Source organism: Callithrix jacchus, chromosome 5 (assembly GCF_049354715.1).
Source record: "Callithrix jacchus isolate 240 chromosome 5, calJac240_pri, whole genome shotgun sequence".
Taxonomy (NCBI): Eukaryota; Metazoa; Chordata; class Mammalia; order Primates; family Cebidae; genus Callithrix; species Callithrix jacchus.
In genome coordinates, this window is record NC_133506.1 from 76987229 (window position 1) to 77002346 (window position 15118).

General features: G+C 38.9%; 1 protein-coding gene across 4 annotated transcripts in view; it reads right to left on the reverse strand.

Moving 5' to 3' along the window:
* MYH2 (myosin heavy chain 2) overlaps nucleotides 1-8441 on the reverse strand; it is a 30581-nt gene extending 22140 nt beyond the window's left edge. The window contains exons 1-10 of one of the 4 annotated variants that reach the window (XM_035300037.3): nucleotides 8377-8441; nucleotides 8120-8162; nucleotides 6426-6649; nucleotides 6190-6333; nucleotides 3614-3770; nucleotides 2394-2421; nucleotides 2195-2309; nucleotides 2011-2103; nucleotides 1405-1468; nucleotides 1182-1280 (exon numbers count right to left, since the gene is read on the reverse strand). In XM_035300037.3, coding sequence (XP_035155928.1) covers nucleotides 1182-1280; nucleotides 1405-1468; nucleotides 2011-2103; nucleotides 2195-2309; nucleotides 2394-2421; nucleotides 3614-3770; nucleotides 6190-6333; nucleotides 6426-6629 — 904 coding nt within the window. In that variant the 5' untranslated portion in view covers nucleotides 6630-6649; nucleotides 8120-8162; nucleotides 8377-8441. Of the gene's footprint in view, nucleotides 1-1181; nucleotides 1281-1404; nucleotides 1469-2010; nucleotides 2104-2194; nucleotides 2310-2393; nucleotides 2422-3613; nucleotides 3771-6189; nucleotides 6334-6425; nucleotides 6650-8119; nucleotides 8163-8268 lie in introns of all 4 variants that reach the window. The other 3 variants (XM_078373039.1, XM_078373037.1, XM_078373038.1) reach the window with 3 other exon arrangements.
* Between the last annotated feature and the right edge of the window lie 6677 nt (nucleotides 8442-15118).

Consider the following 15118-nt stretch of genomic DNA (forward strand, 5'->3'; position numbering starts at 1 on the left):
GCCAGAACAAATAAACACAATAGAGGTCTCCATTTTAAACACATAAAATATGCATTAACCACTTTAAACACTCAAAATATTGATCGGCCATTATTGAAACCCATTTTAGGAATGAAGTAATATTCCTTTTTCCCTCTTTTTCTTTTTTTCCCAAAAAAAAATAAAAAATAAAAATAAAAATAAAAGAACCCAGGAGGCAGAGGTTGCAATGAGCCAAGATCACGCCATTGCACTCCAGCCTGGGCAACAAAGCGAGACTCCATCTCAACAAACTAAAACAAACAAACAAACAAAGCTACTGTAATACAAACAGAATAATCACATAATGGGAAACCCACATAATGGGTCACTATAGTGTTCATTACATACAATCCAGAACTGGAAATAATCACTATCTGTAAAGAGGATATGGTTAAGTAAATTATGCTTATTTCTAGAATAGAACACTATGCAACTATTAGAAATAATAATGTGGAGGTATATTTAGTGACATGGAAATAGCTATGATATATAATTGCTCAGTAAAAAAGATTACAGGAGAGCATGTAACTATGATTTCAGTTATAAAAATTGTATGTACATATCTATATATAGAGATATGTATATAGGAAATGATTAAAGTGATATTTATCCAAGTGAGTTCATGGTGGTTATTTCACAGTGGTAGCAATTAGAGATGTTATTTTCAGTTTTCCTTTTGCTTCCCTTTGAATTTTTTTTTTTAAGACAGAGTTTCGCTCTGTCGCCAGGCTGGAGTACCGTGGCACAATCTCAGCTCACTGCAACCTCCGCCTTCCGGGTTCAAATGATTCTCCTGCCTCAACCTTCTGCCTAGCTGGGACTACAGATGTGCACCGCCACACCCAGCTAATTTTTGTGTTTTTAGTAGAGACAGTGTTTCACCATGTTGGCCAGACTGTCTCAACCTCTTGACCTCATGATCTGCCCGCCTCGGCCTCCCAAAGTGCTGGGTGGGATTACAGGCATGAGCCACCACGCTTGCCCACTTTTCTTTAAAATTTTCTAATGAGCACATGTAAATTTTTACCAAACTCACAAAGCTATTTTAAAAAATAAAATGACATAGAAACTTTCCAAAATTCAGTCAGAATACTAGGTTGGACTATGCATTGATAGGAACTGATGCAGTAATTCTGAAAAAAAATTATGACATTTCTTACCAATTAGTTCTGGTTTCTTGTTCGATGTAATCTGATAAAAAATATGATAACTTCTCTCAGCCTTAAGCTGGAAAGTAACTCTAGACTTCTCTAACAGATCTGGAAGGAAACAAATAACAAGTAAGAAAAATGTAAAAATTCATTTGACATGTGAATTTGATTTTTGGTCAGTTTTTTAGATCATAAGAATCAGAAATGATTTTAAACGGATCTGAACACTTACATGTTTCAATATCAGCAGATGCCAGTTTTCCTGTAGTGCCAAAGTGGATTCTGATGAATTTACCCTTGAAATAAAAACTAGTATTACTACCTTGTTTTTATATAATATCAAATCTTTGAGAAATTCAAAACATTTGATGCTCGTACTTTAATATTAAATCAATTAAGAGAATATTTGGATCAGGTAGAAAAAGCTGTATCTCCTATTTTATAAATAGAAGAGTTTTATCTTTGATTTAAAAATTGTAAATATTTATTAAGTATGTGAAGTAATGGATATGTTAATTAGCATGTTATTCTGTAATGTACACATAACATATATCAAAACATCACATTTTATTTTACAAATACAATTATTTGTAAATTAAAAATAAATAAAAATTTTAAAATAGTAATTGTAGATCATGACAGATAAGAAAGAATTCAGGAAAAAGGTCACATATCCTTCAAGATGAAGTTTTGATCTGTGTTATTACATGCTCAGAGGAAAAGGAAAGAGCAATGATGTGGTATAATGGGAATGAAAAAGATTCAGAGAATATATTTACAAACATCTCAAAAATTTTGACCAGTGAACAGTATCTATTAGAGTGTCCAGGAGACTTACAAAGCGAGAGGAGTTGTCATTCCTCACGGTCTTGGCGTTGCCAAAGGCCTCCAGTAGGGGGTTGGCACTGATGATTTGATCTTCCAGAGTCCCCTGCAAAGGCAAGAGCAGTCCTTGCAACCAGGGCTTGGGAATTTCCTACCTGAGAGTCCCGACAGATTTTGACTGTGACAATCAGACTTACCTGCATTTTGCCAGAAGTAGGTTCTTCCTTCTTCTTCTCCCCAGTAACTGCAATTGTTGCAAAGTACTGGATGACACGCTTGGTGTTCACAGTCTTCCCTGCACCAGATTCTCCACTGTCAAATCAAAACTCAAATCAGGTATGGTCTGAAAGCTAGCAGCTATCACAGCCATGTAAAGAAAGCATAAAATCTACTTACGTGATCAGGATTGACTGATTCTCTCGGTCTACAAAACAAATTATAGACATTTAATACTGTTTTCCTACATATTTGTAAATGAAGCAAAGTGGAATGAACTCAATATTATTCAGTCTGGCCTTTGCAATCTTTAGGGCTTGGCAGGCTCTAGGCCTACCCCTTTCTCCCTCCCCAGCTTTAGCACACATGCATCCATTTCAACAGAACACTACCATTTTTATCAGTTTATGTTCAAATCTTCCAACAAATATTTCATTTGAAGAAAAAAATTCTATGATGAAGGAAAATGTTTGAAAGTGATGTTTATAAGTGATGACCACATGGCTGTGTATTCCTGAAGCACCACACCTTTTCTTTTTAATACTCTATCACTAAATAAACACCAAAAGTAGACTTGGCTCTTTGGTTTAATGATGATTTAAGTTAGGGACATATATAAATTGTGGGTGCAAGAAGTAATGAAAAATGAGCATTAGAGATATTTTTAGTGTGCGAGAAGGAGTGAGTATAGTAAAGGTGATAGTTTTAGAAATTTAGCTCTAATCATATTTTTAGGAAGAGGTAAAATTTTGTTTTGATGTTTTCGTCTCTGAACAGGAATTCTCTAAGCCCCTTCCAAGATGCCTCAAGTACTTTAGATCGATCTAGCCAAGACGATATTGTAGGAAGCAGATTCAACATGTGACTGTCTTAATACCAAATATACCTTAAATCTCGAGCCTGTTCAGGTTGGTTCTGAGCAAAGGACAATAGCATTGTGCCATCCTTAATATAGACAGACCTTTATCTGCCACAATTTAGGATGCTGAGGCTGAAATCACAGAGACAAATTTTACTCTTCTGTTTTTTGGTTCATAGTAATGGAGACAGTTTCTATGTGTGATTACGTGTGCATGAGTGTACGTGTATATACACATACACACAGAAATGGTTGTATTTTTACTCATATTTATTTGAGTTTCTGAGTCATTCAGAAGTATATTAACTAACTATGGCCAGCCTCTTGAATTTTTAAAATTTAAGAGATCATTAGCAATTATGTAATATTAAGGATTACAAATCAGCCTTTCTCCCCTTCCTGGACCTTCTCCTTCATAAGGACACCAGCCTCAACTAAAAGGGATGAGCTCAAAGAATGTGTTGAGATTGCCTAGAGTCTCATTCTCCTATGGTTCTGTTCTAAAAGGTTTATGTACTTGCAAAGCATTTGGTTCACTCACCCGTCAGCATGAACTGATAGGCATTGTCAGAGATGGAGAAGATGTGGGGCGGGGCCTCCTGGCGCTTTTTGCCTCGGTAGGCTGTCACCACCTCAGGGTTATACACTGGCAACCACTTGTAGGGGTTGACAGTGACACAGAAGAGGCCCGAGTAGGTCTATGAAAAGGAAAAAATAGAATAAGCACCCAAAGACCTTTCCTATTATTTGTGCAACTAACTTATTAATTGAATGTTATTTTTGAGACAGAGTCTTGCTCTGTCACCCAGGCTGGAGTGCAGTGGTGCTGCCTCAGCTCACTGCAGCCTCGACCTCCTGTGCTCAAGCAATCCTCCCACTTCACCTTCCCAAGAAGCTGGGACTACAGGCGTGCATCACCATGCACAGCTAATTTTGTATATACTTTTTATAGAAATAAAGACTCGCTTTGTTACCCAGGCTTGTCTGGAAATTAATTGAATTTTAACAAAAAGGAACACTTTAAATGAGTAGTTTTATTTCTCAATGTATCAGCATGAAAACTAGTTGGCAGATTCAACAATGTGGTAGCAGAATCCTAGGGAAGTGACTACTTCCTAGGTATCTTATTGCTTGCTGCCCTCAGGACTTTTTACAATGATTTTTACATAGCAGAGGAAGAAATGCATATTTTTAAAAATGGCCACGCACAGTGGTTTACACCTGTAATCCCAGCACTTTGGAAGGCCGAGGCAGGAGAATCACAAGATCAGGAGTTCAAGACCAGCCTGGCCAACACAGTGAAACCTGATCTCTACTAAAAATACAAAAATTAGCCGGGCGTGGTGGCACGCGCCTGTGGTCCCAGCTACTCGGGAGGCTGAGGCAGAAGAATCGCTTGAACCCAGGAGGCGGAGGTTGCAGTGAGCCGAGATTGCGCCACTGCACTCCAGCCTGGAGACAGAGCAAGACTCCTTCTCAAAAAAAAAAAAAAAAAATCTAAAAAATTAGCCAGGCGTGGTGGTGGGCACCTGTAATCCCAACTACTCAGGAGGCTGAGGCAGGAGAATTGCTTGAACTGAGGAGATGGAGATTGCAGTGAGCAGAGATTGTGCCACTGCACCCCAGCCCCGGTGACAGTACAAGACTCTGCCTCAAAAAAACAAAAATTAGGATATGAAACCTTGTATTGTTTTATGGAAATGAGTATATATTTCTTTGCAGCATTAAGACAATTCAAATATATGAGGACATAAATTTGGACATAAGCTGAGTGCCTATCAGTAAGGGAATGGTTAGGTGAACTATGGTAAAGGTTTTAAGAGAATATGATGCAGGCATTTTAAAAAGTAAACATGAATGTATACAGCAACACTTGGAAAATATTTATAAAATATTTTTAAGTTATGAGGAAACAGAACACAAAATGATATATATATACATGATGATTACAACAGGGGATTTTAAGTCTTTAACGATTGGTTCAAGACAGGCACCAACAAGTTAGACTGGATGCTGACCATCAACACTAGGTACACTTGCATAGGTGTTGCTTAACTAAGTATCAGCACTGGCTAAACTATGCACAAGTATGAATGTAACATAAGAAATTCAATTTAAAAATATTTACTGCATGTATATTATCTGCAGGCCTTTGCCAGACAGTGGAAATGAAATCGGATAAATGAGATGATGTCCCTGGAGGAATCCCCAGTCATGTAAATGAATGATCAAGGAGAAACATGGTCAGTGTTACTGCAGGGACTGAAACAAAAGGACGGAACATCTGACTGCTTGTGAAAGTGGGAAAGGTTTCATCAAGGAGGTGGCATTGCAGATAGAAGGGACCAGAACACATAGATACAAATTGCTGTTATTTTAGGGGAGTGACAATGAGTGACATTTTGTTTTTTTTTTTTTTAAAAAAAAAGCATTTTAGGCCGGGTGTGATGGCACACACCTGTAATCCCAGCACTTTTGGAGGCCAAGGCAGGCAGATGGTTTGACTGCTGGAGTTCGAGACCAGCCTGGGCAGCATGATGAAACCCTGTCTCTACTAAAAAAAAAAATACAACAAAAAAATTAGCCAGGCATGGTAGCATACGCCTGTGATCCCAGCTACTCTGGAGGCTGAGGCATAAGAATCGCAGGAGGCAGAGGTTGTAGTGAGCTGAGATCGTACCACTTTACTCCAGCCTGGGAGATAGAGCAAGACTCTGTCTCAAAAAAAAAAAAAATTAAAAATTAAAAAAGTTTGAAGTGTTAAGACATGTTTATTTTTTCACTCTGGATGTTTCTGCAGCTGGAATGGGGAGGAGGAATGGGGAAGATGGCATGTGATTGAAAAATAAGCAGTAGCTGCTTAAATGCCTGTTTAAGGGTTTCATGGCCAACCCAGTCAACGTGGACAGTGGCCTTCCCCAGCTTTGGATGGGAAAACAAGGTAGAGCTGGCTGTTGAGCTGTGGTTTACAGTAGCAATAATGAAGCCTTTTAACAAGTTATGCTATGATGAAAGTGAAATGGGTCACTACTTGTGACCTATTTATGCTCAGTGGAAGAAGCAGGACGGTAGAGTACATGAAGATGATTATAAAGAGCACTGGCAGGGGCCACTCACGTAGATCATCCATGCTGCATAACGCTCTTTGAGGTTGTACAGCACAGCAGGCTCATGCAGGTGAGTCATCATGGCCATGTCCTCGATCTTGTCATATTTGGGAGGGTTCATGGGATAAACCTGATCATCCTTCACTGTCAGAGTCTGGTAAACAGGAAAGATAACCGTTTACATTAATTGAGTGATCAAAAAAATTAAAAATCAGTAACGTGGCAAGCTCCTGGAATTCTACTCACTGCTCCTGCTTCAGTCTTCACTGTCACTTTTCCTGCTTCTCTGCTCTGGACCGTCCCTTTGACAAAGGATTCTTTGGGCTCCGCCACAAAGACAGATGTTTTGGCATCAAAGGGCCTATTCTGGGCCTCAATGCGCTCCTTTTCAGACTTTCGGAGGTAAGGAGCAGCCTCCCCAAAAACAGCCATTTCTGAGTCTGAACTCATGGCTGCTGAACTCAGAGGTCCTAAAGGAGATAAAACTTTTCACATTAGAGAGTCTGGATTGCCATGTATATCAGTAAATCTTAATATTTGTTGTATTTCATGGGCCCAGTTGGAAATTTCACTAGGCAGGTCTCCTGTGTTCACCAGGCTGTAGTTACTGAGATAAACATACTCACAAGAATGAAAATGCATCACGTGGTCTCTGTGTACCCAATACTGTATTCAGGGCTTTGCATTCGTTATCTTCTTTATTCCTCCAAGACTTATTCTCATCGGGAACTGAGTTACAGTCCTGATGTCAAGGCGGGACTTGACAAGTCAATGCTTGTCAAGTAGCTTGTGACCTTGGGTATGTCACTTAATTTTTTTTGAGCCTAAGTGACTCCATCTTTAGAATAGGGATTATAAATTCTGCCTTTCTTAATTCACAACTCACGATATATGATGAAGATACTTTGAAAAAAAGATTTAAATGATGACTAAGAAAGTAATTTGAAATTGTTCAGGCTATCATTTATATATATAAGATGTCATGAATTATCATGTCACAAAATTCCATGTCTTGAATGTAATGTAAGAGAAATTTATTTCCTCCTTTACCTGCTCAGCCAGATTTGTTCAAGTTCAGTGGTTTATGGGAGATTACAATTTTGTTTACCTTTTTTCTTTTACGTTGGGTGCTTAGTATAGCTTCTCTAACATAATTTTTCTTGCATATTAAATACAGATAATCAGTTTAACCCTTTTAAACCAATTAAGGATAAAAACAGTAGCAAACATTAACCTTATTCTTCTACACTGAAGGGCCCCCTTTGCCATTCCAAATTTTCCTTTGAAGCATGCAGGCCCTGTTTGCTCCATTCTGTGTTATCTGCAGGTTGCCAGTGGTATCAGTAGAATGAAAGGTTTGGCAAAGAATGCTACTGCAGTCATTACGTGATCAAATTACTTGAAACTCATTTGTGTCATCTCTCTCAGTCTCTCCCTTTAGAAATGCAGTACATAGTGGTAGGGTAGATTAATACCTCTATTATATATGACAAAAATGCCATAGCACTCAGCATTGTGTAAGGCAACTTTTTGCAAGGGCTATAAAAAGTTTAAAGGAAGCGTTGTCCTACTTACTTCCTTTTTAATTTGTTGGATATGATGTTTACTAAGTGAATTCTAACAGCAGGATACATTTTTATCAAATTTGAGATTTTTAGCAAGGAAATCTGAGGGTAGACTCTTTTTTTCCTGCACAGACAATATATTTATTAAAAACAATTCCCTTGCTCAGATGTCACCCCACCGACGCTTGAGCCGTAAATGAGGATGTGTGCATTGTTCTGAAAGGACAGCCCTCCCTTTCTAACCCCCTTTCCTGAAGTACGGTTGTTAAAAGGTATTTACTGAGACAAGCACTCTCTGAAAGGTTGCTAAGTGACATAAATCCATCCCAGAGCCTCTTGCATTGTCTTCTAGGAACTGCTTAGGCCAAATCTTACCTTGTTAGCAAGTGAGAAGATGTAGCCTGGGAGTGAGACAGTTCTGTAAAAGAAAAGGGAAAAGCACTTGATTAATTGACCAAAAAGAGGGGAAAAAAATCGATTTATGGCATTACTTGCTATTGTAAACAGAAAGTAACAAAATTCACAGAGGTAAAATGTGGAGTTCCAGGAGCAGTACCAGAACTAGCAGCTGCTGCTTACACTGGGCAGTGTAACCAGTGTCCCTCTTGAAAGACCGTCCTGCTCCCACTTACCTTGGAGCTTTTTAAAGCAGGACGAGTCAGCCTCATTCCAAGGGCTCTTTTATATGGATAGCTATGGAAACAATGCAGCTGCCTCTTCTTTCTTAAGTCAAAAGGAATTGTTTGGCAAAATACCTCTTGGCAATCTAGCGTCCCCACATAATTCTCATTCATATTAAGAATGGTTGGATATAATTAGAAATATTTTTCTTATTGAGTATTTGGATAAATCTCCTATGGATAATTTGAGAAGATGATCTGAAAGAAAGATTCAAGCTGGTGGATAAAGGCCGTGTCTGGGCAGCCAGGATACCTGGCTTCCCTCGGAACTTCTTTTTGGCTTTGCTGGGCATACCATTCAGGCTTGCCTTGCATCACTTTCGCATATTGCACATGTTAAATCACATAAATAAAATACAAATATGTATTTTAATGTTGTGAGAGTTAATTTTTACCTGTTGATTCTTTTTCTCCAGCCCTGCAAAATTAAGCAATGTGCCTTCAACAACTTAAAGAGATAGAAAGTCCTCTCTGTTGTGCCAATATTCCTGTAGTTTTAGGAATTTCCTTGCTCTCTCACCTTTTTGCTTTTGCCAAAGTTGTTCCCTTTACCCAGCACACCATTTCCTGTGCCCCTGCCCATTTGACTTGCCTGCAGTAAAAAAAAGGCTGAATGTTTTCTAGTAGCAAAGGCGTAATCAGAGAGTACTTTTCAACATTTTTTGTGTCATAGTATGCTGAGAAAAAATGACAATATTAGTGTAGTAATGTAGAAGGGATTTGTCTGTGTTGGTAAAGGGCTTGGGAAGAATATTTTTAATTTTTTAAACATTCCTTTATGTAATATAAATATAATAAATATATGCATAGTATTAAGGAAAATATAAAATACTGAATATATCTGAAACTTACAAATAATATCTTCTTGAAAATCTTAAGGAAAAATTTGAGCTATATCTCACAAATAAAACTTGTTTGTATCTGACTTTATACTTGAAATATGACACAAATTTCCTGATCAAATTTTCAAAAATGATACAAAAAATATCTGCATTCTTGATAATTAACATAGTGGGTATCTTTGCCAAAAAAGGAGGGATGAAAATGAAAACCTAGGTCATTTACCACTGTTGAAGTGGTAAAAATGTTAAAAAAAATTTTTTTTAATTTTTTAAGAGCTGTTTAAAAATTTTACCAGATCTTCTTTTTCTTTCATTGAAAAATATAATGTTGAATATTCTCATATAATGAAAATAAGTTTTTAATCCATTTGAACTCTCTCTTTCATATTAAATATTTCAAAGGATAATGAAGCTCCAATCTTCAAAAACTTCATGGGTTAAAGGAGTCACCCAGCTGCTAGGCTGGTCAAAGGGCACACCAGTCACAAATATACAGAAGTACCTGATCTCTTCAAAGTCTAAGGTTTGGAGCTATCGCTGTGAGCTACCTCTTCCAGTACAACCTGCTTAGCCTTATGGCACCTTTACTCTGGCTGGATACTCTCTGGGTTGCATGCCTTGTCCCAGACATCCTGGAACACCAACCCTCCCAGCAATTCCAGGGGTCTCTTGACTACAGAAGACAGCACTACATTCTCAGCTGGCTGCTGAAGTCCTTCTTGGTTCCATCCAGCACATGGCAAATACCACCATTGCGCTTGCCTCCTGTAGGGATCATAGGTTATGCTGTCAAACGCTAATGCAGCCCAGTCACCACTCTGAGGAACCCTTGGTCAGCCTTCTTCTAGCTGGGAGCCACCTCCCAAAGCTGTGGTCCCCCGTGCCTGTCCAGCCATTCTGAGACTGAAGAGATCAACATTTTATCGCACAACAGTTACCTTTTTGATGCCAGAGCACACTGATTGGGAAGCTCTGTTTTAAGGTGAGTTGTGGAGCGGTTTTTTCAAACTAGACTGCCATTTTTAGTGCCTACAGCAAAAGTTTAATATTCTCTTGTTCCATCTCTGCTGCCAGTAGACATTTTCCTTATGTTTAAATAAATATTTAATGTTATTTACAAAATGATCTTCTTTTTTTTTTTTAGGCAGAGTCTCACTCTGTCGCCCAGGCTGGAGTGCAGTGGTGCCATCTCAGCTCACTGCAACCTCTGCCTTCTGGGTTCAAGCGATTCTCCTGCCTCAGCCTTCTGAGTAGCTGGGACTACAGGCACATTCCACCATGCCTGGCAAATTTTTTGTATTTTTAGTAGAGACGGGGTTTCACCATCTTGGCCAGGCTAGTCTCAAACTCATTTTTGTATAAATTACAAATATAATTTTCACTTCAAGTGATCCGCCCGCCGTGGCCTCCCAAAGTGCTGGGATTACAGGCTTGAGCCACCGCTCCCAGCCTGATCTTCACTTTGAAGTCAACTCATGGTTCTGTATTCTGTTTCTTCAGTTGGTAAACTCCTTCAGTGAATACTGTATTCTATAGGTAGCAGCTGTCTAATACATTGTTTTTGATTGTAAAGCAGAACATGCAAAGTCTTGTTCCCAGTGGTTGAGAGACACACCTTAGTTGTTCCTGTGCCACGTGTCTCATGATTTGTGACTTTTTTTCTCTGAGAACATGGGCTTAAGGAATATGTCATTCAGGATTATCTTTTCCACTCTGTAAACAGGTCAAAGACAGTCATTTTGCGTCTTTTTCTTGATTTCATTGTATTTTTACCACTGCTGCAATAAGTCAGGGGCTTTCTACTTTGCATTGCTCACACCTGGGAATAGCTGTCACGTTTTGGGGTGGTGACAGCTTGGGAATGAGCATCAGCTACTCATTGAGTGTTGCTACTCTCTGAATCTCCTTGCATTGTCTATGCCATTCAGAGAGAATAGCAGCCACTGACCTTGTCTTCAAGAAGGTTACAGTCTGAGAAATCAAGAGAGCACTAATAGATGGCTCAAGTCACCTTCAGAACAATGTGATGGAAGCCTTTAAAAGATACAGCGTGCAAAGAAGGATCCATATTTTCTGCATCTACTTGATCCTCATCAACACTTAGGATAGTATTTTCATGTAGAAAGTCCCCCTAAATTCTAGTTTATAAATTCCCACAGGCTCCAGGTTTCTTTATTCTAATCATTCTTGTCCCCAACAACTGAAATTGGGACCTGGATTTAACTTTTAACTACATACCAGCTGGATATCCTTGGAAATTTGCTAAACCTTCTCAAGACTCAGCTTCCTGCTCTATAAAAGGGATAAGGAAGTGGTACCTCATAGGGGTTTGTGAGGAGTAAATAAGACATGAAAGTGCTTAGAAGCTGGAAACAGTGCCGGGTACCCATCACCCATTCAACTGATATTAACAATTGTGATTACTATAGCCCTCCATAGTTTGTTAATTCTTATTCTGAAGTCTCTGTTGCAGTGAAACTAGTTTTCTTTCTGATTTCTCTAACAATATATGCTCCCTCAATCATTTCAATTACTCAATAAACATTTGCACAGCACAGCCATACGGCAAGCTCTCAGGTAAACTCCCTACTGCCACCATGGAATGCCCTCCTCTCTTTAATATTATTGTTTAATTCAAAATCAAGCTCAGCTCTTATTCAGACTTTTTTTTTCAATTATTCCCTCAGATAGAGAAAAGGCGGTTTGGCCCAACAGAGAGAAAAACACTTTCAGCTGTTACATTAAGAAAGGTGTGAAGAAATGAGGGCCCAGGCTAGGGAGTTGGTGGTGGAAATAGAAAACTGGTCAAGAAATTGGTTAACTGCTGATTTTTCGAGAGAGGCCCTGAATGTTAAGTAACTTGGTAGAAGGGAGACTGACATTTCATACCATACTTTTTGTATTTTCAAAATTTTATTCTGGGTACATGTATTATTGCTTTAAAAATTAAAATTGATGATTTGTAGAAACAGGATCCCCTCTAAAAATTGAAAAAAGAAAAAACAGAACAGATGGAATTAAAAGAAATATGACCACAGCATTAAAGAGATGGCAGAATAAGCCTTAGAAGAGTCAGGACTCAAGATGGAAGTCTTCCAGTGACTGCTTCTGTCTTTTTTCCATAGACTGAACCCCAGGCTCATCAATCCACATTGTTAATGAGTGTTGATATGGTTTCCTAGGAGTGCATTGGTTTTCTGGTTCAAACTTGGTACCTTTGCACCAGTAACCCACATGTATAAAGCCCCATCGATAGAGAGCTATACATCCAAATGTCTAATCATAGAACTTTCTGAAAATTTGCTTTATGAAGAAAAAAATTGGCTAGTAAGAGTCCTGTGGGAGAGCTCATAAAGTTGTCAAAAGACATAATTCAGAGCCACTTATAATTCGAATTAAAATATATAAATATATTCAAATTTATGTATGTATTTAAATTTTTATATAAATTACAAATATAATTTTAATCATATATTACATGACTTTTTAGTTCCAAATTTAGCTTTCAAATAATACATTGTTTAGTCCTAATTTGAAATAAGTGGGAAGAAAGAAAGTTTGTATCTACACTCATGGGTAGAATTGTACTGGAAGTTGCTGGATGGATGCTGTATTAAAATCCAAGAATCCAAAGTCTTGTTGTATGTAAAGCATTCTATTAAGTGCTTCAGAAAGAGGAAGGTGGGCCTAGCTCTCAGTAGTTCCCCCAGCACAAAGCACATAATCTGGATGTAAATAAGGGAGTTCGGTGATCCTTCATGGAAAACTTTGGGAGAAGCAAAACTAACTCCCTGAAGACTAAATTAATGTTTGTTTGTTTTTCTAACTTCACAAGTAAAATAGGTACATGGATATTCTAAAAGTTTGGAAAAAGCACAACAAAAGAATGAAAGTTAAGAGAAATGATTTCTTATTAGTGAGTGTAGAAAAAATTCATTCATTTCTGCACATTTGACCATTTACTTACCATCTTTTATTAGGTTAATTTGATTATGCAGTTAAGAGGCATAATCAGTATGTATATGAACTCAGTAGTCCTCATGCCTGTCAAATATATGCATCAATACATACTGGCTGGATGACAAAGGAATAAGCATTATTCTGATAATGCCACTATTTACCTGGCATTTTATAGTCTGTATAATGAGCCTCTTTCAACAGCTCTGAAGTATGGTTAGGGCAGATAAATTCTCTTCATTTTCTTTTCTGAGAAACCATGATCTAGAGGGGTATTATACAGCTTACCTAATGAGGGTGGAACTCAAGATTTCTTACCCCATTCTCCATTGCTTTTAATGCCTAATATATGTAACTCTGAGTGCGGTTCACTCCAGAATTGCTCTAACACTTTTAAGTTGATTGTTAGGATGTACATTCATAAACTGCTAGCCTTACCCAGGCTTCTTACAATATTGTGGGGAAGATAAAATGATAAATATGCCAATAGTTATTGCAGAATGTAGAAAATTTTAAGTGTAGCGCTCCAAAGGAGGTGGCATGGAATAGCTGTTCCCCACAAAGCCTTTGCTATCCTGTTTGCTCAGTCTCTTTAAAATTAGCACACTGACTGAGAGAATAGATGCAGATTTCTTTCTTTCTTCCTTTGTTTCCTTCTTTCTTCTTTTCTTTCCTTCCTTCCTTCTTTCTTTTTCCTTCCTTCCTTCCTTTTTTCCTTCCTTTTTTCCTTCCTTCCTTCCTTCCTTCCTTCCTTCCTTCCTTCCTTCCTTCCTTCCTTCCTTCCTTCCTTCCTTCCTTCCTTCCTTCCTTCCTTCCCTCCCTCCCCCCCTCCCTCCCCCCTTCCTTCCCTCTGTCGCCCAGGCTGAAGTGCAGTGGTATGATCTTGGCTCACTGCAACCTCTGCCTCCCGGGTTCAAGCAGTTCTCTGCCTCAGCCTCCTGAGTAGCTGGAATTACAGGTGCCTGCCAACATCCCTGGCTAATTTTTGTATTTTTAGTGGAGATGGGGTTTCACCATCTTGGGCAGGCTGATCTTGAACTCCTGGCCTCGGCCTGTCAAAGTGCTGGGATTACAGGTGTGAGCCACAGTTCCCGGCCAAATATATACTGCAGATTTCTTTAATGAAGAAGTGGCATTTTGTTGAAGGATCAGGGAAGGCCACATAGAAATGTCATCTGAGATGGTCCATGAAGGAATTGGGTAGGATTTAACAAATGGGGATCCAGGAAGAAAGAAATTCTGGATGCAGGAACAGAAATAGAAACAACTAAGTTGGGAGGAAGAAAAATTGAAGTCTCTTTGAGGAAGAGAGAGCAGTCTTGTCTGACTGGAGTCTACCATAAGTGTAAGGAAGAAGTCTAGGGAGACAGTTGGGGCCAGATGCATTAGAAGCTGTTGTCAGACCTCACTTAGTAAGAACAAATGTTCTGGCCCAGAACTCCAAATGAGGCTAACCAGAGCAGCTTCTTTTTATCTTTGTTCTCAAACCACAGACTGCTTGTTTCCTTATTTTTCACTCGGTTCTACACTTTCAGATTAGTTCTCCATCCCCCACGTCCACACAGCCACTTTGGCTTCCCCCTTTCCCCCTTTGGCCTCCTTCCACTCTCGATCTTCCTCCCTTGACCATGCTTGATCCTATTGTCAGGGCACCTGTCCCCTCTCCTACTTCCGTGACCTGTGTCCTTCCTCCTGCTGATGCCTGTAGAAGCTGGAAACAGTTATGGGCTGTTTTTCCTGCCCTGCCAAGTCTACTCAGCATGTGACAACAATGAGCCTTGAACACTTGATACCAGGGTTTGACTTGAATAAAATATTTAACCCTCTTGGCTTGGACATGATGGCTGACATCTGTAATCTTCCAGCACTCTGGGAGACCAAGGTGGGAAGATTGT